General features: G+C 47.0%; 1 protein-coding gene across 1 annotated transcript in view; it reads left to right on the forward strand.

Annotated features, from left to right (window-relative positions):
* The window catches only part of CACNA1B (calcium voltage-gated channel subunit alpha1 B), a 479093-nt gene that overhangs the window by 225348 nt on the left and 227619 nt on the right, over positions 1-26126 (forward strand). The window contains exons 8-10 of the mRNA XM_084821407.1: positions 7358-7473; positions 24968-25024; positions 25990-26064. Of these exons, the coding sequence (XP_084677533.1) occupies positions 7358-7473; positions 24968-25024; positions 25990-26064 (248 nt within the window). The remainder of the gene's footprint in view (positions 1-7357; positions 7474-24967; positions 25025-25989; positions 26065-26126) is intronic.

Raw genomic sequence — 26126 nt, forward strand, 5'->3', positions numbered from 1 at the left:
AATTCATTTTGGCAAATAATGTGTTTCTAAAAGTGGGACATTTTCCTTGGAAATAAGAATAGTAGAATGTTTTCCACCCCACATCACCGGCTCAGTATAAGTCACCTTATACAAATCTATGGTGAGACCACACTTCGAATACTGAGTACAGTTCTGGTCATCGCACCTAAAAAAGGACATTGTATAGCTGGAAAAAGTGCAGAAAAGGGCAACTAAAATGATCAAGGGGCTGGAGCATCTCCCTTGTGAGGGAAGGGTACAACAGCTGGGATTGTTTAGCTTGGAAAAAAGGAGGGTAAGGGGAGATATGATAGAGGTGTAAAGAATTATTCATGGTGTGGAAAATATGGATAAGGAGACATTTTTCTCCCTCTCTCATAATACTAGAACCCACTGGGATCATCCCATGAAGCTGATTGGAGGGAGATTCAGGACAGATCAAAGGAAGGGCTTCTTCACACAGTGCAGTTCCATAGTTAAACTATGGTATTCACTGCCACAAGCTGTAGTTATGGCCACCAATTTGGATGGCTTTAAAAGGGGTTAGAGAAATTTCTGGAGGAGAAGTCTGTCAATAGCTATGTCAAGGGCTCCTTGGCGGCTTCTCTCAGTCTAATCCAGTAGCCAAGTCCAGACACAGACAACGGGATTCTTTTCAAAGCTTTATTCCTCTTTTACAACTTAACAGCTCTACTGTTAGCAACTAGATATGAGCGGCAGAGTACCTATGCCCTAAGTTGGAACAGTTGGTCCCCGTTTGATTGAAGGAGGATCACTGGCAGACCCTGAACTTATGGGCTAGGGAGAGTCCCTCCCCTTTTCCCTTGGATCCTCTGGGCGCAACCGTTGCTTGCGCACCAACCGGGCACTACGCCTCCTTTCCATGCCCTCCATTTGGCGCTGCTCCCTGCGTCGGCGTCACGTGTCCAGCAAGTCTTCTTCCCGCACTCTCTCACTCCCAGGACTGCTATCTATGTCAGGAATGCCGGTGGGAGGAATCTGTGCCAGCTGTTCGCCCTGGGAAGGATGAGCGCGCTCCTCTCCCAGGAGCGGCTGCCCTTTCTCAGAATCAGAACTACGTTGGGATTCTATGGGCTCAGTGTCCACCCTGACAAGCTACATGTCCTGATGCTCTATGCTACCTCCAGGACCAGAGGCAGTATGCCTATGTACACCGGATGCTGGGGAATGTGGGCAGGAAGCTGCTGTTGCACTCGTGTCCTGCTTGTGGGTGTTCTATGGGCAGCTGGTTGGTCACTGTGTGAACAGAATGCTGGACTAGATGGACCCTTGGTCTGATCCACCAGGGCTCTTATTATGTTCTTATCTTCTTGTGTCTCCATGGAACTCAATTGTAGTCTTCACCTCAGCTCAAATTTTTACCCAGTGCTCACTGAGAGCTCTCCATAAGGCCATAGATCCCCTCTCCTGACCCTTTCCAGCCAGCCTGCCCCAGCACTCAATTTGCAGGGAAACATCACTGTGCAGTACCAAGAAGGGTCTGCTCTCACCGTGGCACATTCAGTATGCAGGCCAGTGTTCCCATGTAGCTGTCAGGTCCCTTTCCTCTTCCCAATAAGAAATCAGAACTGAGCAATTGGACCATTGACTGGAGCATTGAACCAGAAGGGAGGACATTTTTTTTTTTTGGAAAGAGGAAAAGATATGCTGTCACCGACAATTTCAGCTTTTGCCTCGCAAAAGGGATACTTACTGAATGTTAAGCTGGGCGTTTAATTCACAGCAAGTGATGGTGTCACTCATGTACCTCGAGCACAGGGATGGGGGTGGGAGGAAAGGGGAGGTGAGGGATGGTAAGGACGGGGCCAGCAGTGTAAATATGAGATCTGATGGCAGGTTTCAGTTGATGGTCATTAAAGGAGCGCTACAAGGTCACTCGAAAGCACTCTGGAGTTGCTCAGGCCCAGGTCCTCTGGGCTAAATGCAAATGACAGTTTCAACTGGTGCAATGAAGATGGCGAATCTGAGGGTGCCCTTGGGCACTTTATTCTCTCTTTCTGACAACAGAACCACTGCACGTGCGCTTTGATCATGTGTTTGGAGTACAGGCGAGGGGCAAGTGCTACAGCAGGGATGATGGGAGATTGTTAATCAGCCAGCCTCACTGAAAGAGGGGATAATGAGAAAGGTGTGGGTTTTGGATGGGTATTTGAAAAGCCATTCCATCAGCATAAGAAAAGCCATAAGAAAAAGAAAGCCATTCCATCATTATGGGTATTTGAAAAGCCATTCCATCAGCATAAGATCATAAGAAGAGCACTGCTGGATCAGGCCAGGGGTCCATCTAGTCCAGCACTCTGTTCACACAGTGGCCGACCAGCTGTCGACCAGGAACCCACAAGCAGGGCATGACGCAACAGCACCCTCCCGCCCATATTCCCCAGCAATTGGTGTACATAGGCACACTGTTTCTGATACTGGAGGTAGCATAGAGGCATCAGGACTAGTAGCCAGTGATAGCCTTGTCCTCCAGGAATTTGTCTAACCCCCTTTTCAAGCCATCCAAGTTGGTGGCCATCACTACATCTTATGGTAGCAAATTCCGTAGTTTAACTATGTGCTGTATGAAGAAGGTACTTCCTTTGATCTGTCCTGAATCTCCCACCAATCAGCTTCAAGGGATGACCCCCAATTCTAGAATTATGAGAGAGGAACAAAAATGTCTCCCTCATATTATGAGAGCAGGAGAAAAGGCATGAGTGGGGTAGCTCTTGCATTGCCCTGATGATCAGAATCTGGTCAAACTAGATGTGAACAGACATCTCTTTGCCTCTTCCCCACTCTACGGTAGAGCATGCTGGGTGCTTCTCTGACCTTCTGTCGAGACTTGGTACCCCAAATCTAGCTGTGTCTTGCAGTGATCACTGGAAGCCGGCATGGATTAGTCAAGAACAAGTCCTGCAAGACTATTTCATTTTTCGATCAGTTGTAACGTCCTTCGTAGATCATGGGAAAGCTGTGGACATAATATATCTTGACGTCCATCCACAAGGCATTTGGCAAAGTGCCCCATGATATTCTGATTACCAAGCTTGTTAAATGGGGGCAGAATTGCTCTAGTAGTAGGTGGATCCACAACTAGCTGGAGAATTGTATTCAGAATGCTTATTGATGGTTCCTCATCAAACTGGAGGGAGCTATCAAGTGGGGTGCTGGCGTGCTGCAGGGTTCAGTCCTGGGGCAGATACTCTGCATTGTTTTTATTAAACACTTGGAGGAAGAGGTGGGAGGGGGATGCTTATCAGGTTTGCAGATGACACAAAATTTGGTGGGATAGCTAACACCTTAGAGAACAGTCAGAAAGTTCAAAATGATCTTGATAGCTTAGAAACCTTTTTTTTAAAAAAAATATCAGAATGAAGTTTAACAGAGACAAATGCAAAGTTCCCCATTTCAGAATGAGAAATCAAATGCACAGGTATAAAAAGGGGGACCCTTGGCCTGACAATAGCACGTTTGGAAGGAATCTTGGAGTTGTAGTCGATCACAAGCTAAGTATGAGTCAGCAGTGTGATGTGGCTGCAAAGAAGGCCAGTGCAATTTCAGGTTGCATCGATAGAAGTATAGTTTCAAAATCACAGGATGTAATAGTTGCACTCTGCTTCGAGCTGGTCAGAGCTCACCTTGAATATTGTGCCCAGTTCTGGACACCACCCTTTAAGAAGGACTGAGATAAAATGGAACAAGTTCAGGGAAGGGCAACGAAGATGATCAGGGGACTAGAAACTAAGTCCTAAGAGGAAAGATTGAAGGAGCTGGGTATGTTTGGCCATGAGAAGATTGCGGGGGGGGGGGATATGATAGCATGTTTGAAGTGCCTAAAGGGTTGTCATACAGAAGAGGGCTGCAACCTGTTCTCTATCATCCAAGATTATAGGACATGAAAATTGAGGCTTAAGTTACAGGAAGGCATATTTTGGTTGAACATCAGGAAAAACTTCCTAACAGTCAGAGCAGTCAGACAATGGAACCAACTGCCTGGGGAAGTGGTAGATTCTCCATTGCTAGAGGTACTCAAGCAGAGACTGGACAGCCATCTGTCAGGGATAAGAACATAAGAGCCCTGCTGGATCAGACCAAGGGTCCATCTAGTCTGGCGTTCTGTTCACACAGTGGCGAGCCAGCTGTCCACGGGAAACCCATAAGCAGGACACATGTGCAAAAGCACCCTCACACCCATGTTCCCCAGCTAACAGGTATGCATAGGCATACTGCCTCTGATTCTGGAGGTAGCATAGAGCCATCAGGAGGACCAGTAGCCATTAACAGCCTCTTCCTCCATGAATTTGTCTAGTCCTTTGGTGGCCATCACTACATCTTGTGGTAGTGAATTCTGTAGTTTGACTATGTGCTGTGTGAAGAAGCCCTTCCTTTGATCTGTCCTGAATCTCCCATCAGTCAGCTTCAGAGGATGACCCCTTTGGGTGCTAGTATTATGAGGGAGAAAAATGTCTCTCTATCCACTTCCTCCACACCAGGGATAATTTTGTACATCTCTGTTATGTCCCCCCTCACTCACCTTTTTTCTACGCTAAACAATCCCAGCTGCTATATCCTTTCCTCATAGCGGAGTTGCTCCAACCCCTTCATCATTTTAATTGCACTTTTCTATACTTTTTCCAACTCTACAATATCATTTTTCAGGTGCAGTGACCAGAACTGTACACAGTATTCTAAGTGTGGTCGCCCCATAGATTTGTATAAGGGGAGTATGATCTTGGCAGTTTTATTTTTGATTCTTTTCCTAACTATACCAAACATGGAATTTGCTTTTTTCACAGCTGCTGCACCCTGGATTGACATTTTCATCAAACTTTCCACCACAACCCCAAGATCTCTTCCTTGGTCAGTCACCGCTAGCTCAGATCCCATCAGCATATACTTGATTGGGATTTCTTTTCCCCAATGTGCATCACTTTGCACTTGCTTACATTGAACTGCGTTTGTCATTTTAATGCCCGTTCTCCCAGTTTGGAGAGATCCTTTTGGAGCTCCTAGCAATCCTGTTTTGTTTTAACTATCTAATTAATTTGGTGTTCTCAGCAAGCTTAGCCACTCCTAATTCTAGATCATTTATGGATAAGTTGAAAGCATTGGTCCCAATACAGATCCCTGTGGGACCCCACTATTTACTTCCCTCCATTGGGATAATTTACCATTTATTAAATATTCCTACTCTTTGCTTTCTGTTCTTTAACCAGTTACTGATCCATAAGAGGACCTGCCCTCTTATTCCATGACTGCTAAGTTTGCTCAGGAGTCTTTGGTGAGAGACTTTGTCAAAGGCCTTTTGGAAGGCCAAGTAAATAATGCCTACTAGATCTCCATGTTTATTGCACTCTCAATAAACATGTTTATTGCATGCTCATGTTTACTGACACTCTCAAAGAACTCTAAAAAGTTAGTGAGACAGGACCTACCTTTGCGGAAACCATGTTGACTCTTTTTCAGCAGGGCTTCTCCTTCTATATGCTTACTAATTTTATCTTTACTGCTTTCAGCCAATTTACCCAGAACAGACATTAAGCTAACTGGCTTAGAATTTCCAAGATCCCCACTGGATCCCTTTTTTAAAAAAAATGTGTTACATTGGCCATTCTCCAGTCCTCTGATACAGAGACTGATCTTAGGAACATGTTACAGATTTTTGTTAGAAGATGCTTTAAACTGGATTCTTGCACAGAGCAGGGGGTTGGACTTGGTGGCCTAATGGCCCCTTCAAACTCTATGATTTTAAGTCCTGTTTTATGGCCCCAACCTGGTGTCCGCAGTGCATCTGGGCTGTGCAAAGTTGGGAGAGGGAGGCAAACGTGTGTGCTGGGTTTGCTGCTTATCAGCTGGGGCATTTTAGGGTGACTGTTCCTTTTTCCTCCTTTAAGCCTCCACCCCCTTAATTCCTGGTGGATTTGCCTTGCAGCAAAGGAGGCTAATTATAGTTCATTATTTAGGGCTGAAACCCAGGGCCAGTTGATTTTTGACATGCAGTAGCTGATCAAAAATCCCCCAGGGCCACACCCCCAAGGACAATTCACAGCTAGGTCCCCAGGATAGAACCTTATCATCAGGCTATCTGAAAGCATGCCTCCTCCCATACAAAGCTGCCCATAATTTGTGAGCAGTGTTGGAGGCCCTGTTATATGTTCCAATATCCAAAAAGGTTAGACTGGTTGGCGCTCAAAACAGGCCCTTTTTGGTAACAGTACCCCAATTACAGAACTCTCTCCCTAGGGAGGGTCCAACTCACCTCCTCTTGATTATTCTTTAGAGAGGGAGTGAAAGACCATCTTGTTCCATCGAGCTTTTAAAGACTGTGAATGTCATTTTCTGATTTTATTGTGATGAATTCTCCAGCTACTATTTTATTTTGTTATGGTGTATTAGTTTTACTCGTTTTTCATCTGAATTTTGTAGATTGCCTCAAGCACCCAGCAGGCAGTGGGACAATTTATGAACATGTTAAATAAAACACAATTACATATATATCCTGCATTTCAATTATTTGTACCCCAAGGAGCGAACGCTGTGGTTAAAAATGTCATCGTAAAACATAGACACAAAGCACTGATGCAATCACACCATCACATTTATACGGCTTGACTGCAATCCTATGCATGCCTTACAGAACGCTGTGCTGAATTCAGCAGTGTTTATTCCTGACTGCATGGGTTCAACTTATAAAACACTTTAATAAAAGCCAGCTGAAATGCAACCTTTAAGTTTTTATTAGAAATATAAACCACCTTCAAGGAAGTGTTCCCATTTAAACTGCTAGCATGAAGTAGGGACACCATCAAAAGAAAAGAGGACTCCAGTTTATATTTGATTCTCTGACTTCTGCAGTGCTAATCTGCCATAAACAGTAGTAGAACCTGAAACCCCATCATCACCTCATTCATTTGCCAGAACGAGGAGGGTGTGTCATTTACCCCATGCTCCATCAAATGATGTCATCGCTCCTGTTCTGAAGAAGAAAAAAATCTTCCTGAGACTATATTGCTTCAAAAGCAGGTGGCTTTTGTGTTTGTTTTGTTTTTGTGTTTGTTTTGGTTTTCCCCCCAAATATCTTTGCCCAGAAAAAGCTAGGGTGTCATGGACAAGAGTTCCCACCTAGTTTTCTTCCTAGCATGATTCTCATTTTGCAGACCCTTCCAATTCTGCATTCTGAAGTGGTGTTATCCCAGGAAGACATTGACATATGGCTTTTCCAAACATCTGGTGTGACTCTGAGTGACAGGATCAGAAGAAAGAAGCACCCCCTCTGCAAACACAGAAAGGCTGTTGGAAGTCTTAAGATGGGGCAAGAGCTGCCTTCTTTTGTTTGTTTCCTTCTCTGCAGTGAGTTTGCCAAAGAACGAGAGAGAGTTGAAAACCGGAGGGCCTTCCTAAAACTCCGGAGGCAGCAGCAGATAGAAAGGGAACTCAACGGTTACTTGGAATGGATCTTTAAGGCAGGTAAGAAGGAGAGAGTTCTGGCTCTTGGGATGGGAGGGGGGAACAGATAAAACCAAAATTCCCATTTACGTTCTCAGTTATTTCCCTAGAAGGTCCCTGAACTGCAGTTAAAAAGGGAAAAGAAGAGGTTCCAGCATGAAAAAGATGGACTAGGATTTATCAGTAAATCTGTGTACATGTTTAAAACTCAATTAGGAGCAAGGTTCTCTCTTCTCCTGCAGGTGTTAAATTAGCACAGCAAAGCTAAGAAGATTGGCATTGCCATCACTTCCTGCTGCCATGAATAATCTTTTGGCACTTATATACATTTGAGCTTTTTATAGAAATGTCACAGACTTTGCATTTCATGGCCCCTTGGTCATATAAATTATGTGTCCAACAGAGAATAACACTTTGTGCATCTAACAAAGTGGGTCCTAGTTCATGAAACCTTTTGTCACGATACATCTGTTAGTCTAGGGTGGGAAACTTGTGACCCTCCTGCTTAGCCATTTAAGCAGAAGCTGGATGTCCACCAGTCAGGGATGCTACAATACACAGGTGGACAACTGGAAGTCCCCAGATGTTTTGGCCTACAATTTCATCATCTGTCACGGTTGGCTGTGTGTGGACAACTTATATTCCCCAGATGTTTTGGCCTACGATCTCATCATCTCTCACTGTTGGCTATGCTGGCTTGGGCTGATGGGAGTTGTAGGCCAAAACATCTGGAGGGCCACAATTTGCTCACCTGTGTTTTCATCTCTAAGGTATCGCAAGGCTCTTTCTGCAAGGGACAGGGGAGGTGTTTGCAAGTGTATTTTGACATAGACTTGGCATAGCTTTGGCTGTTGGGTGGTATAGAAATGTAAGAAAGAAAGAAAGAAAGAAAGAAAGAAAGAAAGAAAGAAAGAAAGGCAGTTTTGCACCTGTGAATATAGAATGGGCTCATGTGCACAAATGTGGCAGCCAGGCTGTAAAAGTCTTTGACGACTAGGAACGTCTGTGGATGTAAGTTATCTAATTTATTGATTGATAGATTATATTTATTCCACCTAATTTCCCAGGATGCGTACGTGGTCCTCTCCCCCATTTTATCCTCACAGCAGCCCTGTGAGGTAGATTCGACTGAGAGCTGGTGACTGGCCCAACATCGCCCTGTCAGAGACATGGCCGAATGGGGATTTGAGCCTGAGTCTCTTAGTCTCAGTTCAACACTCTAATCGCTACATCAGCCTTCCCTGACACGAGGCTGTCCAGATGTATTGGGCTACAAATCCCATCATCCACATCCAGCATGACTAGGGTGATGGCAGTTATAGTCCAACATACCTGGAAAGTTCCAGGATGGGGAAGGCTGCACTATACCTTACCAGCCCTCGCATTTCTTTCTCTCGTTCTCTCTCAAGGCCCTCTCTGTTGGTATGCAATTAAAACACTTCAAAACCATTCACGAGAAACCATTTCAAGCCTACAGTTCTAAAACCAAAAGGTAAATGTATAACCCAGCTTTTCCCAAACTTGGCTCCGCAGATGATGCTGGACTGCAACTCCCACCATCCCTAGCCGACATGGCCAGTTGTCGGGGTTGTGGGAGTTGTAATCCACCAACACTTGGGGACGCAAGGCTGGGAAAGGCCAGCCGGACCCAAGAGCAGCAACAGCAGGGCAATCAGAACAGAGCATCAGAGTTGGCAAAAGCAGCAGCAAAACACCTTGCTTTGAACCTCTGCTGGCTGAAGGCAAAGTAAAAATGGCTACTCTTCCACTCCCCCCTAATAAGAGAGGAGAGTACCCCCCTACGCATGAGCAGCTGAGTCCCCTCTTTGGCCAGAAAGAGAAGAGTTCATGTGACCCACACTGTACACTGATCTGTTCCCGTGATAATTGCGGCTGGAAAAAGGCCAGGGATGCTGTGGGCATCCAGTTGGGTCTTGAAGCTTGGAGTTTTCTCACCGGCTTGCTCCCCTGGATGTCAGTCGGCAGACTGTTGTGCTTGCCTGACTTAGCACACACCAAGTTGGGCAAGCACAGCAGGCCGCGCTGGTCCGCTGAGCCACCATTCTGCACAAAATGGTGGCTCGGCCTTTCCCGTAAAGCCGATGTTACATAAACGGTGGCTGTAAAGTGGCCGTTTATGCAACATTACGGGCGTAAATGGTCCGTTTGTGCCTTTAATGTTGCACAAATGGCCACTTTACAGCCACCATTTGAGTAAATGGCCCTTTTCAAAAATGGCAAGGCTGCCATTTTTACGCAAAATGGTGGCTCAGAGAGGCCCAGCACTGCCCGGCAGCCCGCTGCATGCAACAAGCAGGGTCAGGCAGCTGGCGGTGTGTGTGTGCGTGCGTGTGCGTGCATGCGTGTGTGCCACGCAGGGCGAGCTACAGTGAGTTCACCCATCCATAGCCACAGCTGCAGAAGGAGCAGCAGGATGCCTCTCCGGGTTACCTGCTTAATGCGAACGTTTCCTTCCACACTTGCATCTGCTTGTGTGTTAGGGACGCTTGACCCTGTTCAGATCCAGAAAGAGAAAAAATGGAACGGAAATGTCATGACAAACATCAGGCCGTATCGCAGCCTTCCCCAACCTAGTACCCCTCAAGTGTGTTGGCCATGCTGGCTGAGAATGATGGAAGTTGTAGTCTGACTTGTCTGGATGGCGCCAGGTTTTGGAAGGCTGCTACAGAACCGAAGTGGTTATTGAAAAGGGGAGGCTGCGGTCAGCTGTCTTGTCCGCTGTTACTCAGCAGGACCTGCTTTTTATGAGAAAGATCTCACTTTCTTTCTGCATGGTCACTCTGTGGTTTCACAGCATCCAGAAAAAGAGCCATTCATATCATTTTATATCCCCATTCATAAAATATGCCTTTTTTGTATTTATAACTCTGGCTATATTTCCAGTTCAGAGCAATAGTTGCTGCCAAGTACTGTTACTCTTTTATAATTTGATTTATATGGTACTAGTGTACAAAGCCCTAAACAAGTTGGGACCAGGATACCTGAGAGAGAACTTCTTCTCCCTTACCAGCCTGCCCGGTCACTGAGGTCATCGGAGGGCTTGCTCCTGGTGGGTCCACATGGACCTATGGCCTGATTGGAGTCCACCAGGAGAAGAGCCTTCAGTGTGGTGGCCCCCTTTCTTTGGAATCACCTGCCTCTGGAGGTCAGGCAGGCACCAACACTGTGTTATTTCCAGCGCCTCCTGAAAACAGCACTGTTCTAGGAGGCATTCCTTAATTGACCAGTTACGGTTTTTATTGGTATTGTGTTTTTAAACCAATATACTTTTAATGTGGTGTTTTAATCCTTTTATTCTTTTACTGTTTTATTTCTTGTATTCACCACTCTGAAATCTGATATGGAGCGGTATATAAATATTGTAAATAAATAAATACACACGGCAGATTTTTTCTTTAAATTTGCAAAATACTTCTCAGTCTTAGTTGGGTTAGTCCAATTTAATGTCCTGCCCCATCATGATCACCACAGCCATCAAGGGGAGGGAATGGCCCAGGCAAGATGGAGAAAGGTAGGCCTGGGCCAAATTGATGCTGAGGTCAGGTTGAGACCCTGGGCAGGGATGGAGATGCTGTCTCAGAGTCTGGTGGCTAGAATTCAGGACTACGTACAGGGATCCTATAGTGGAGACAACAGGTACAAGTTACCTCAGCACTAGCCTGAAGAAACCACCAGAGCTTCATAGCCTTGTCCAGAGAGTTAAGACTTAAGCCACGTCATACCCTCTGAATGCTGCTTCTGGCCAGTTAAAGTGCCGGTGAGTGTTTATGCAGCCATTGCAACCTTCTCAACCAGAGATGGGGAATGTGTGGCCCTCCAGAGATTATTGACTGTGGCTGCCCTCACCTCTCACCATTGGCTATGCTGGCTAGGGCTGATGGGAGTTGCAGTCCGACAACACCCAAGGGACCACAAGGTGCCCACCCCTGTTCTAGATTTGTGCTCCTCTGGACTTCCCTGATCCTCTGAGGAGTCTGAAGTCCATGAATCAGAATCCAGTGGCAGAGGTAACTCCTTGGGTTCAGGGGATGATGTGCAGAGTATGGTGCTGGTTGGCTTGGCAAGGGCCAACAAGAAGCTCCTCCTTGGACATTCTGTGATCTGAGGACTCCTGGTCCAGAGTGAGAATGCCCCTCCTCAGAGTTGCTCTTTCAGTAGGTGAGTGATAGTCCCCTTTCAGAGATGAGGAGATAAAGCTAAAAGATGACGACGATGACAACGATGATAGTAACAAAAAGCTTGTTTTGGAAGGTCAGACCAAAGGGTCCTTCTCCAGAGCTTTTGATGGGGTGTGGATGGGGGGAGGCCTCACACGAGGATAGAAGCTACTTCAGTATTGATGAGAGAACATTCTTTGAGTTCTTGTTTCTCTGGCCGATGCTGTTTTAAATTCATTTACGTTGGTCGAAAATAGTTCCAACGATTTTTAAGGTTGCTATGCTGGATTATAGAATCATAGAATCATAGAATAGTAGGGTTGGAAGGGGCCTACAAGGCCATCGAGTCCAACCCCCTGCTCAATGCAGGAATCCAAGTCAGAGCATCCCTGACAAATGGCTGTCCAGCCTCGTCTTAAAGGCCTCCAGTGTGGGAGAGCCCACCACCTCCCCAGGTAATTGGTTCCATTGCCGTATTGCTCTGACACTCAGGAAGTTTTTCCTGATGTTCAGCCGGAATCTTATTGTTATTCATAATGTTACTGTTGTCAGATTCAACGGTTTTTATGGCATTTTATGAAATGTCAATATGTTTTTGACTTCAGTGATTCAGATTCAAGGGTGTGACTTCTGTGATTCAGCTTCAGTGTTTTATACACCATGCATCACCTTGTGAGGGCATGGCTGTAAACAGTGGCCTAGAAATCTCTTAAATGAATGAATAAATGTATAAACAAACAAACAATGCATTCTAACTGAGGAAAAAAAAAAAACCCAAGGATTAAGTGTAGCACAAATATGAACTGTTTTAGTTATTCAGATGTTGTAATGAATTTGCATGAGGTTTCATGGGTTACAACCCATTTCATCAGACAGTATAAGTGGAACTGGAGGCTATGAGTCTGAAAAGATGGTTGAACAGGTAGATCTGCAGCAAACATTCTATTCTCTTAAAGTGACAGTAACAAACCACAAAATATACTAAGTCATTATAATGTGCATAGAAACCATAGTCGCCATTGAGCCCCTGATTAACATAATCAAATTTCCTTATCTCTTGTTTTCTAATCTCACATTCCAAGCAAGCCTCCCATTTCAAATTCTTTAGAACTGTCATCCTGGGGTCCACGATGGTATGTCCAGAGAGGTTAAAATGTTCACTTAGGGTTGTACAGATTCCCCACCATACATTCTGGTGGGGAATCCGTGTGTGTGGGGGGAGGTGATCCGTTCCTCCCCCCTGGAATCCTCCGGAGCAGCTCTGCTCTGTGAGGATTCTGCAGAGCTGCACCGGCTACAGGGCCGCTTACCTTGCCTCCTCCATGCCAATCGCCATTTCTTTTCTTTTCTTTTTAATAGTGATTGGCAGGATGTGCCCATAGACTTATATGCAAATAGAGCCGTGAATCTTGCATATAAGTCTATGTGTCCATAGGCTTATACCCAAGATTCACAGCTCTATTTTGCATGTAAATCTATGGGCACATCCTGCCGATCACCTTTAAAAAAGAAATAAAAAAAGAAATGGCGATCAGCGCGGAGGAGGGGAACGGCCCCGGTGGAAGAAGCATCCGAGCGCCGTCCTGCCTCCAACCCTCCTGGAGTGGAGGTAAGTGGTGCCGATCTGCTGCGGATTCCTGAGGCTGGATTCCAAAGAATCTGGCCTCATTTGAATCTGCGGCCGATTTCTCTAACATCCCTATGTTCACTGACGGGCTTATCGATGTTCTTATGCTTAATGTCTGATTTGTACCCATTTAATCTTTGTCTTAAAGACAGTCTTATTTGGCCAATGCAAGTGACTTCGGGGCGCTTGATGCAGGAGATTAAATACATAGCATTTGATGATACACAGGTATACTTTCCTAAGAATGAACGGACTCACCTGTATCCGTGCTTGCTGGGTGCTCACTGAACATCCACCGCTGCCCATCCCTGCTTGCCACATGAGCTCCTGGATGGCCTGGCAAGTGTCATGGGGTCACCCATCCCCTTAGCAAGCCACCATTTTGCATAAAAATGGCAGCTCTGGGTCTTCTGGAAATATAATGTTGTGTAAATGGCTCCTGTAAAGGGGTCATTTACACAACGTTACAAGGAGAAATAGACCATTTATGCCTGCCATGTTGCATAAGTGCCCCCTTTATGCCTGCCATGTATGTAACATTACATTTCTGGAAAACCCAGAGCCGCAAAATGGTGGCTTGCTAAGGGGATGGGTGGCCACCAGGTGCTCATAGACCATGCGGCACTTGCGAATGGGTCCGGTAACTGTGCAGTGGCTCAGCAAACAGGGTCCAGGAGGTGGAGTCAGGGGGAGGGGGAGTCCACTGGACTTCACCCCCCGCTCAGATTCTGTTGGCATCCCTCTACTTGCCCTGGACATGGTAGATAGCCTCATTGGGTCCGCTTACATGATCACTGCTGTTTATTAATGGGCACAGTTGGCATTTAGGTTTATTGCAAGGTCTGGTATCTTCCTCTGAGGATTTGTCCCTGGCCAACTATTGTTTCAGGTTAGGTGGCTGTCTATAAGATGTCATGCCCCCTTTGGCGGAATCCTCCTCCTCAGGAGAGCTAGAGCTCCCAAAAACTGAGGGTACCCCATGTCAGTCACTGTCACCAGACCAGGAGGAGTCTGGACCCTTGGGGGAGATGGCTGCAGGTCTATCCCTGCCAGGAAGAGGGGACTCTGCCTCTGAGGCAGAGGTTGAGCAATCCTCTGGCCCCCAGCAGTGTCATCGCCTCAAGCGACGGGCCAGTAGAGCTCCTGTGAGAAGGAGCGCTTGCTTGCAAAGAAGCACTCCTCAGGAGAAAGTGACTCCTCATGAGTAGGGCTCTGACCAGAGAGCTCTAATGTACTGAGGCTGGGCTCTGGGTGAGGCTCAGCAGGCTCTGGTGTTTAAAGCCTTCAGTGGCTGCCTAGCCGATGCTGGAACAATATTGTTCCATCAGCTTTGGTGCCTTGAATTTTGTTCTCCTGATCTCGTGATTGTACTGAGACCTGTGGGCTAGAACCGTTGCCTGCTTCATTACTTTGTTTCTTGGTTAGCCCCTTCACTCAGAGTCTGCTGCAGACAACGCAGGACATCAGATAGCATAGGGGGACCTCCCGCTATGTCTCGGAGCATGGGTTGATTTTCCAGGATGGGCTGTAAGTCTCTGAAAATGTGCGGCAGCACCCTGAACTACGAGCTACAAGTGACAACTAAAGGTGTTCTATGAAGATTTCTATCTTGCTGGTGTCAAAGCAGCTTACTTCTAGGCATTCATTTAGTCTTATTAATCTTGCTGTTTACCAAGTTTGGGTTGAATTTGAACTTCAAGGATGCTCATTTATGTATGTTTGACTGATTGTCAAGATCTTGTTCATTAGAGCATATGCGTCTGTAATGGATGGCTTGGCTGTATACAGTGGATTTTATAATGGGATGAGGATGGTAATGGCTGGCATATAGGTATGTGTATCGGTCAGAAGGTTTTCTGTATAAAGGGCCAGTCCTAGGATGAATGCCCTGGGTGAGAAGGTATGCCTTTGGTTCCCTCCTCTCCCTGTAGTCAGTTTTACAGGGCTGGCTAGAGGATTTATGGGGCCTGTTGCAGGTGTGATGTCTATCGAGAATGACATTGCTCAAAACCTTGATCTCTCAGCCGCTGTGCTGCAGTTTGCACAAGCCAGAGTTTGAAAAGCCACATTCTAAGCAGCGGCCATGCGCTGTGCGACATAGCAGGAACTATCACAGGTTTTACTTAGAATATGTTTTGCTTTGCAGCAGTTCCTGTCTTTTGTTAAGCATCCTTTATTTTAGAATATCCATTATTTTTATCTTCAAAAATAATAAGGAAAAGTTATAAGTAAAAAAAGTATCCAGCTGACCTCTTACAGCTCACGGCTTTATTTTATCATGATTTAGATAACGCTTATAGTGTTTAGAGTATTTGAAAGGCTAAATGCTTGGTAATGTGCGTCAAAGGAAAGCTGCACTCCGCTGAATTTTACCTGGCGCAAATGACAAATGACATCAGAGTGAAAATGGAGAAAGAAACACGCTTTTAAGCTAATTGAAGGAAGGTTTTTTTTGTAGTTAGTACCCCCGGCAACCTGTAGAACCTTGAAAGAAAGGTTGCAGTCACTTGCTTTTTGTCACCCTGGCTCACTGCAGACAGCACATTAAAAAAACAGCCAGTGAGCTCAGCTTGGTGCCCCCCTCAGCTCAGCACCCTGGGTGACTGCCCAGCTCACCCAACCCTAAGGCCGGCCCTGGATATGCAAATAATAAGAAACAGCAGCAACTGCTTCTGCTCTGGGAAGAAACGTCAGCTACTGTCAGGAGTTGCTGAGTCTGCATGCAAATGTCCCATGTGAACCTGCATTGAACTCCAGGTGGCAGCTTCTAAGAGAAGTACCCTCAGACCTTGGAATGACTCTACCTGTGCAGTCTGGCACTGGACTGGATGGGTGGCCAATATAAAGGGGTTTCCTGTTCCGTGTGAGCCTTGCTCTGGCAACAGGTTCTTCTTGAGCTCTGGCATGTTTCTGTATCCTTGCTAGGGATGTACGAATTACTTACCTGCCATTCTGGTGGGGGGGGGAGGCAATCCGTCCCTCCCCCCGTGATCCTTGCTGGCTGGCTCCACTCCGCGACGATTCTGCGGAGCCGCCAGCTGGCTCCGAAGCCCCAGCGATGCGGGCGCCATTGCCGTATCGCTGGCTGGACTGGCGTACTGCGGATGCAAATGGCGTCCGGCGTAGCGGACTCCATTTGCATCCCTGCTCTTTGACGTGATAGGCTACGTAAATCTTTACATAGCCTATCGCACGAAGGAACAGGGATGAAAATACGCCATTTCCATCCCTGTTTTTTCATGCAATAGGCTACATAAAGATTTACGTAGCCTATCACGTCGAAGAGCAGGGACGCAAATGATGTAGCAGATGCCATTTGTGTCCGTAGTCCATCAGTCCAGCCAGCGATACGGCAATGGCGGCCATATCACTGGGGCTTCGGAGCCAGTGGCCGGCAGGATCCGGCTGGCGAGGACTTCGCAGGGAGGCGGAGGTAAGAGATCCGATCCTCCATGGACTTCAGGGGGCCAGATTCAATAGAATCCGGCCTCATTGGGGTCTGTGGAGGATTTCTCTGACATCTCTAATCCTTACTTGCTCTTCAGTCCTGGCTTGATTCTCGATCCTGCCTCCGTGTTTGTCCTCAGATGCTGTCTTACTTTTTGGCCCTTGCTATTGGCTTTTGTCCCATGATTCCTGGTTTCTAGCTCCTGGCTCACCTTGGACTGTTGCCTACAGCCCAGCTGTGAAAATGGCCTCTTTCTGCCTTCAATAAGAAGGTTGCAGGGGGGGGGGAGCTGAAAGAACAGTGCTGTAGTACTCATGCTTAACGTCCTAATTACAAAGGACCTCTAAGGCACCCTAACCCAATCCATGGAAATGAACTTGCTGCTTCTTCTTCATTAAACTCCAGTTTCTCGTGCTGCATTTCTAACCATCCCTCTCTCCAAGAAGATAAAAGAATTCCTCAGACCCGACATGGGCTTTTGCAGACAGTGTCTCTTACAAGTACGTGCAGCAGTGTGTGTGTGTGTGTGTGTGTGTGTGTGTCTTCCTGGGAGACTTTTGTTGGCTCAGATTAAAACCAAAGAAGTGGCTCTATTTTATCTTTTTCATTGAATGCACTGTTGCTGCTTTTTAAGGAGATAAATCCACTAATCCAACCTCTTCCCCAGCAGACAGGAGACTTCCTTTCTGCTGTTTAGTCTAGAATGATGTTGGAGGGTCAGCTTCAGAGAATTTAGAGATGCAAATAGATGTAATGGAATCCATGGATGCTGCTTTCAAGTAAATGGTAGCAAGTTTCAGAAATTTAGAATGAAACTCAATCAAATATGGTTCCAAGGACAGCCAGAATATTTTCTTGATCAGAGTTCGTGATCAGTGGGATGATCACTGGAGGTCATTGTACATAGCTGCACTGATACCCAAGTTATAAGCAGAGGTGCATGGTGGAAATCAATATTGCAAGGAATTTCAGAAAAATATCTATCTCTGATTATAGGACTTTCATGTTAGATGGACATGCCTTCTAATCACTAGGTAATACTATTCAATTTGGGTCTCTTGACTCTGTTTTTTTAAAAAAACAAAACAAAAAATAAAACTGGTGCACCACCTAATATTCAGTTCCAGCTTTGCTAACATAAAGTTTACCATGCTTCTTGTTTCTTCTGTTTTCTGCCACACAGAAACTCCTCCAGCTTTCCCCAACATGGTACCATCCAGGTGTTTTGGACTACAATAAGCCAAAGCCAGTATAGCCAATGTTTTAGGATGATGGGAGCAGTAGTTGAAAACTTCTGGAGGGCAACACTTTGGAGAGGAATCTAAAGTAATCTCTCCCTCCCACTCACCCCCTCTGATTTTGTTTAGCAGCTGGCCTGAAGAAGAGTTCTGGAGAACTCGAAAGCATGGCCAGTCTCTTTGCAAAAGAATAAATGGGCAGAATTCTCACACCAGAAATGGCAGTATTCAGAAACCAGAAAGAGAGCATTTCAGCTTCCCAGGAAGCCCACATCTTGCGAAAGTGTTTGTGCCTGTAATCTTGTGTAAATGGCCCCTTTACAGCCACCATTTGCATAAATGGGGATTTTTTTAAAAAGGTCGAGCCATAATTTTTATGCAAAATGGCAGCTTGGCAGACCAGCAGTGACCATCACGCTTGTCCGACTTGGTGCCTGCTGAGTTGGGCAAGCACAGCAGTCCGCCCCCTCCTGCAGCATCCCTACTCTCAGGAGGCAAATCTGAAGGCATCACCCTTAAGGGGTCAGGATCATCTTGGGTAGTGCCAGGGTCCTCTGAGGCAAGTTGTTCCCTGGTAACATCTGATGCTGGAGGCTCAAGCTCTTCATCTGATGAGGAACCCCCTAGGGGAGTCATGATAAATAATATGACCTGAATGCTTAGCTCACTCAAGCTTTCTCTTCTGTACCAGTTGCAGTTTTGCCTTAACTGAATCATCTTCAAGGGCAGCCCCGTGTGAAGCCCATTGTGGTAATCAAACCTGGACATAGACAAAGCATTGGCTAGGTCAGCTTCCTCTAGTTATAGCTGCAGCTGCCAAATCAGTCCAAGCCAGTAAAAAGCACTCCTGGATACAGATGCCCCCTGTGCCTCCACAGATAGCTCTGCGTCTAGGAGTCTCATTCTCAAACTGAGTACCTGGCCCTTCGGGGGGAGTGTTTCCTACCCAGAATCAGCTCTAAAACCCCATCCAGATTAGCAGATTTCCCAACCTACAGTAGTTCTGCCTCAAGTTTAAGTTTCAGCTTGTTAGCCATAGATTAGGGCCTAAAATGGGCTGTAATTTCTGTTTGGCCATCTTTGCTTTGAGTCTTATGCCATCTGCATTCTAATTGTCAACCTTGTCGTTTCATCCCACTCAGCTCCTCAGAATACCAGCTGACTCTACAGTCTGGCCAAGGACCTTTAGGAACAGTCCTAGTCCTAGTCGCTTGCTGATTCCAGGAGTTGTCCAGGACCCCAGGAGGACCACTGGCCAGCTCTGTGGGAAGCTCCCCCAGTGACATAAAGAAGCCATCTAGATCCATAAGTTACTGAGGGCAGACCATTAAAGTTGGTCCTCCACTCCTGTAAAGGGTAGAGGCAATTTGCAAACCTAACCAGTGTGGGGAAAAGTGTAGGGAAACGAAAGGGAATGAGTGTCAGGGTTGGATCGGAGCCCATAGAGCCCCAAAGCAGTTCTGATTCTGAGGAAGAGATAGAAACCATGGGAGAGGAACCTGCGTGCTGTTCAGAAGCACCACCGGAGGAAGAGACCCTCCCTGCTCACATTCCTGAGAGTGGTAGCAACCCTGGCAGGCAGGGGGAGGGACAACTGGAGCTTTGGGATGCTAGGCGCCGGCGCAGGGACAAGCGGGAGATGGAGGGTGCTGAGAGGAGGCACTCAGCCTGCTTGGCGTGACATCAACAGCTGCGCCCCGATGCCCCACGGGAAAGGGGTGGACATTTGCCTCCTAGCCCTTAAGTTCAGAGGCTTCCCGCCTTTACCCTCCAAATGAAGATCAGCTGATTCACTAAGGCTAGAAACCCCAAGTAGGCAGCTCTCTTAAGTTTCCCTCTTGTTGTTCAGTCGTGTCCAACTCTTCGTGACCCCATGGACCATAGCACGCCAGGCCTTCCTGTCCTGCACTCTCTCCCAGAGTGTGCTGAAGTTCATTTTCATTGCATTGGTGATGCTATCTAGCCATCTCATCCTCTGCTGTCCCCTTCTCCTTTTGCCTTCAGTCTTTCCCAACATCAGGGTCTTTTCCAGAGAGTTTTCTCTTTGCATTAGGTGGCCAAAATATTTGAGCTTCAGCTTCAGTATCTGTCCTTCCAATGAGCACTCAGGGTTGATTTCCTTTAGGATGGACTGATTTGACCTCCTTGCAGTCCAGGGGACTCGTAAGAGTCTTCTCCAGCACCACAGTTTGAAAGTTTCCCTCTTAGGCTCATGCAATTACCATCTGTTTGTGTCATTAGGTTGAATGGAAATAAAGCCTTGGAAAAGAGCCCTATTTTCTGAGTGTTGATTCTGGCTACTTGAGGATTTCAGAAGGCAGCAAGGGTGCTCCTGACAATGAAAACCATCCCTGCCGAAAGGATGAGGCTGGTGGTCACGTATCTGAAATCACACTTTATTCAGAGCATGTATACATGGGTAATTCCCAAAGGAACTACAATTTGGGAACAGGTTACATGGGTTTTTAAAGGAAAACAAAGTACATAGTAGAAATATGAAGAGAAATACTTTAGCCAATTAAAGCTTACATATGTTATCTATATCCAATCACATTATGGTTGGGGGTGCTCACGTATGCATCAGTACTCCCTAACTGTGAATACACCCTTAAGCACAGCTTAAGGTTTCGATGAAAGCTGGGAAGTTTGGAAATCATTGAATAGACTGTGCACGGGTGTAACAAGATCTAGAGATACTCTAAATTAATGGGGCTATCCGGTGATCTCTGCCCTAAGCGACTGTGGAGACTTGCAGACAACAACACATATGTATACTTGCCCTTTGTGCCCTGACTAGTGCACATATGAGGACCTTACGATAGCGCGACAGAACGCAATTAATGTTGCTAGTTTTGGGGCAAGATTTGTCTAACTTTTACATATCTTAGCTTCTACATCTTATATTTCAAATGTTATGTGTTATAATATGTTTTTAATTGTGATGCTTCTGACATGAATAAATAAAGAAGCACAGCTGGGGCACAATGATCTGAAAATTCCTCTTGCAAGGCAGTAACTTACCTCAGTAGGGAATGGGTTTGTCTGTCCATTGTCCTCATGAGACAGGAGTCGGAGTCTCCTTTATCTGTGCTCAAAATTGTTTATTCCACTCTCCTTGTGTCTTCTTTTTCTCAGCTACTCTCTTACAATGTTCTCTGTATTTTTCTATCTTGGAGACTGTGGTTCAGGCCTAATACTTTGGTTCAGGCCTGACATAAAGTTTTTTCTCCCACACCAGATAGTGATCTGTCCATGACAATGGACTCATCGTAGGCTCCCCCACCCACAAATCACCCACCCATTCCAGTACAGAAGGCCAAATTCAGATTGTGTCCTGCCACATGGATTGGGCCAGGTATTATTTGAGACAGGCCACTCCACACAAGACAGCCTCAGCATGGATGTTAATGTCTGGACCACCTCCATAAGCTCAGGCAGGGAGACTGCTAGGCAGTGGGGTGGACAGTACACCAATAATCCCCATCTGGTCTCTACAACTCGGCACCATGAAAGGACACTCAGAACTAGGGATGGCGGAGAATTCCACCATGGACTCCATTGAGGCCGGATTCTTTTGAATCCAGCCTCTGGAGTTCGTGGTGGAACAGGTCCACCTCCCTCTGCCTTCCGCCGGACCCGCATGGAGCTGGATTCTCCTCGCCAGCTGGCTCCATACAGCAAGTGATATGGCCACCATTGCCATGCCATATCGCTGAGCACTCAGTGCAGGAAGGGATCCGGACGCAAATGGTGTCCGCTATGCCATTTGCGGCCGTAAAGGTCTTAGATTAAGCTAAATGCAGCCGTAAATGGCTGCATTTAGGTCAGTCTAACAGCTTTACAGCCACAAATGGTGTCCACTATGCCATTTGCGTCCCTGTTTTTTCACGCGATAGGCTACGCAAATATCTACGTGAATACAAATGCATAGCCTATAGCGTGAAAAAACAGGGATGCAAATGGTGCAGCAGACGCCATTTGCATCCGGATCCCTTCCTGCAGTGCGTGCTCAGCAATACGACACAGCAATGGCGGCCATATCGCTTGCTGTACGGAGCCGACTGGCGGCTCCGTGGAGTTGCTGCAGAGTGGAGCCAGCCAGTGGGGATTCCGGGGGGAGGAATGGATCACCCCCCCATTGACTGGCAGGTAGGGGATTCATACATCCCTACTCAGAACTGGCTGACTTCTGAATGGGGTATCTGCTCAAGGAGAAGGAAACTTTATGGACTAAAGCCACCCACTTCCCTACCCCTCAAGCCTTGCACCCCATAACCTGGAGAACACATAGAATCATAGAATAGTAGGGTTGGAAGGGGCCTACAAGACCATCGAGTCCAACCCCCTGCTCGATGCAGGAGAGGTTTACACTTCCCCTTTCATCCAACCAGGCCTCTGTTAAGCACATCAGGTCAGCGTTGGTTTCCAGGAGCAAATTGCATATGGTCACACCCTTCCCCTTGACTGACCTGGCATTTATCAGTAGCACCATGAGACTTGAGGGGACTGCAGACAGGCCACCACCATTATCCAGGCTAGAGGATGGGCTGGAAGGCAAAATAGCACATAAATAAATTTATTTATTTTTTTTGTTTGTTTATATCCCACCTTTCTTCCATTGTGGAACTCAAGGTGGCTACATGTGGTTCCCAAGTTCCCTTCCAAGCACTGACCAGACCCAAGCCTGCTTAGCTTCAGCAAGGTGGCTGCCTCATGGGCCTTCAGACCATGCCCTGGGACATAAATGTTGAGATCATCTTCCCAACACCTGAGCCCCACCCCCCCAGCCATGACCCCTTCTGCCATGATACTTCTATGATGGTCCCGCCCTCCCCAACACTCTCTTCAGACGCTCCAGCTCCCCTCAAAGACATGCTGGACTCCAAAGACCTCAACAATAGATTGAAAACTCAGTCTGCTCCCGCTCCATGTTGTTCATGCTGCTGTGTCCTATTTTACCATCTCCATTGAAGCGATGTCTGATAAGGCTTCCACGCATGGTGGTGGAGGAGAGCAGCTGGAAAAGCTCAGCCCTTGATGGTGGTCACCCTCCCTTCACTGAAGCAAATCGCGTCCCGAGAGCTGCTTCTCTGGAGGCTTTCATTCAGGGAGAGGGGGATCAGCCCTCAATGGTGGCCCCAGTTCCTTCCTCAGAGTAACTACCAGCCAGTAAAACAGGAACCTGACACTGATTGGCTCTCTCATTTTCAATATATATTCCTTTAAATCAGACACAGAGAGGCTCCAGTTTTGAATGGAACAGTGATATTTAATGCGACCCTCCCCACAAGCATGGGCACTATTTTCTCAACTGAAATCAATACAGGTGCCTCCAGTTTCCAGTTTGTGCATCAAAGTGCGTTTGAGGTAGGGATGGCAGAGAATTCCGCCACGGATCTCGGTGAGGCCGAATGCCAGTGCATTTGGCCCCCCGAACTCCGTGGCAGAACGGCCTGCCCCTCCTCGCCCCCTGCGGATCCCCCCCGGGACGAGACTTACCTGGGACGGATTTTCCGGGCGGCGGCAGCTCCGGCGGCGGCTTCGACGGCGGCAGCTGCGGAGGCTGGTCTTCCGACCGGCTGCCACCGCCGCCATTTGCAGTCTTCTAAAAAAAAAACACAAAACGACGTGATAGGCTACATAAAGATTTACGTAGCCTATCATGGCTGGGTTTAAAAAAACAAAACAAAACCGCGTACGCAAATGGCGGTGGCTATGGCCACCGCCATTTGCGTTCCTTATTTTTGGCCGTCTTAGTCTACGTAAATATTTATGTAGACTATGACGGCGAAAATAAAGGGGAACGCAAATAGCGTAGCGGGCGCTATTTGCGTCCCTTTTTGATTCGCCGTTTTAGCCTACGTAAATATTTATGTAGGCTAAAACAGCGAATCAAAAAGGGACACAAATAGCGCCCGCTACGCTATTTGCACTCCCCTTTATTTTCGCCATCATAGTCTACGTAAATATTTAGGTAGATTAAGACTGCTAAAAATAAGGAACGCAAATGGCAGCAGCCGTAGCCGCTGCCATTTGCATACGCGTGTCCCCCCCCCCAAGCCATCTGCGGCTGGAAATCCAGCTGCGGACGGCTCTGGCCTGGCTGGGCCTGGCCGGCTGCTCCGCGGAGCTGCCGCGGAGCACAGCCGGCCGTGGAGGATTCCGGCGGGGAGGAACGGATCGCCTCCCCCCCCATCAACATAATCCGCGGAAAGGTAAGTGACTTTCGTACATCCCTAGTTTGAGATATGGGGAGGATTTAGATCAGGAAAACAGTGGTGGTGAGGAAGGGCTAAGCGCTCCTGCTGCATTCAAAATCAGAGCCCCATGGCTGCTTTTAAATGGGTTGGGGAGTCAGATCTGATTTACTGCATCATGTGTGTTGAACCTGCCCTATACCAGTTCACAACTATTTGTATATCTAGGGCGGGGGTACTCCATGTCGTGTCCATGGGCACCAGTGCACCCCCCCGGATACGTTTCTTGGTGCCTGTCAAGGTGCCCTACCCCTCCCACTTTAAAAACAAATCAAAGCACAAGGAATCGCTGAGAAATAGGTTTCTGTTGGTGCTGAAAACTGTGGGTTCAAAGAAAGGAGTTGTTTACTGTGTTGAAGCTCAGACCCCACCTTTCTCTTGTACTCAGTCTTTGGGGCAGGTTACTTGTCCTTTGCCACACCTCCCATGGCAGCCATTTGTGGTGGTGCCCAGGACAGTTTCTCAAATGGCCAAGTGTGCCCATGGTCCCAAAAGGTTGCCCAGCTATGCTCTATTGTCTGCTCTCTTGCAGCTGCTCTCAAGGGTTTCCGATAAAGGGTCTTTTCCATTGCAAGCTACCTAAGCCTAGAGATGTTGGAGATGGAACCTCAGACCTTCTGCGTACCAAGCATGTGCTGAAACTAGTGAACTACTATGGTCCCCCTCCAACTGGATGCTTTATGACGCTTTGGCCCTCAGATTCCTCATTCTGTGGCTGACAATGCGCTTTTATCTGAGTCTGAGTGCTGTTCTTTCCATGTTTTCAGAGGAGGTGATGTTAGCAGAGGAAGACAAGAATGCTGAAGAGAAGTCCCCCCTGGATGGTAGGTTCCTTTGCTCTGCATTTCTCTTCTTTTACTTGAGGTTCATATGCTGTGTGTGTCTTGGTAACTTTTAGTGTGGTGGAGAGGGTGTGCATTTTGTGTCTTGAATGAGCTGGGAACCCACATCTGCCTCAAGATGAATTTTCCAAGAGTCATTTTTGCACTGCAATCTTGTTTGCTACAGCGGTGTTCCCTACAGCACATCCCTGGAGCATGAAGAATTAGATGCATATGAAGCAGACATGGGCCAGGTAGGGGCTGTCAATTGGGATTCCCTCTCCCATGCCTTCAGGCATCAAGGAATAATAAGTACTGGCCCATCACACTGGATGCATTTGCTATAGGGAGCTCTGGTACAGCTGCAGGAAAGGTGATTGCCACGTAAAATGTGAAGTGGCACTGAGATTTCTGGAGGTCAGGTTGGTGATTTTTGTACCGAGTTGTTGTTGTGTGGTTACAGGGATCTACTTGATGTCCTTGTCTGTGCAGGGCAGTTCACCAGCGTTGGCTTAGCATGGAAAGGTTGAAGGATTTTTTTCTGTGTTAAGGCTACCAGAACAGCCAGTCTGTGAACAAGGGTTCCTAAGCAGATTTTGTCAAAGACCCCTCCTCCTTTAAGCAGTAAGACATAACAGGGTGTGGTGATCCTACATAAACCCAGAAAGGCATATTTTACCCTCACCATTTCCTAGGACAGAGGACCTCGAAGCTTTCATGTCCAGCAAGGTACATTATGTTCCTTTTGTCAGGGCAGGTCTACCAAGACATAGAAGGTCCTTTTCCACTGATGCTCTTGACATCAAACTCGTAAGACATTCCAGTTGGCGGGAGTGCAGTAAAAAAAGAGACACTCCCCGTTTCCTTTTCTGACCATCTTTCATCCTCTCGTGTCCTCCTCCTCTTCCTGCCCCCTACCCCTTCCTCTGTTGTTGTTTCTCTCTCTCTCTCCTCCCGTTCACTGTCAGGGAGGGCCGCTTCTGAAGGCCTAGTACTGCGAGGCACGGCAACGGTGGAGATTAGCGGCGGCGGCAGCTATAACAGTGAGTGGACGGCAACTTGTCAGGGTTTTAGGGGGCATCATTTGCAGCTTTCACACACCCCA

Source organism: Heloderma suspectum, chromosome 14 (genome assembly GCF_057233095.1).
Source record: "Heloderma suspectum isolate Gila_16-S chromosome 14, 16-S_ref, whole genome shotgun sequence".
Classification (NCBI taxonomy): Eukaryota; Metazoa; Chordata; class Lepidosauria; order Squamata; family Helodermatidae; genus Heloderma; species Heloderma suspectum.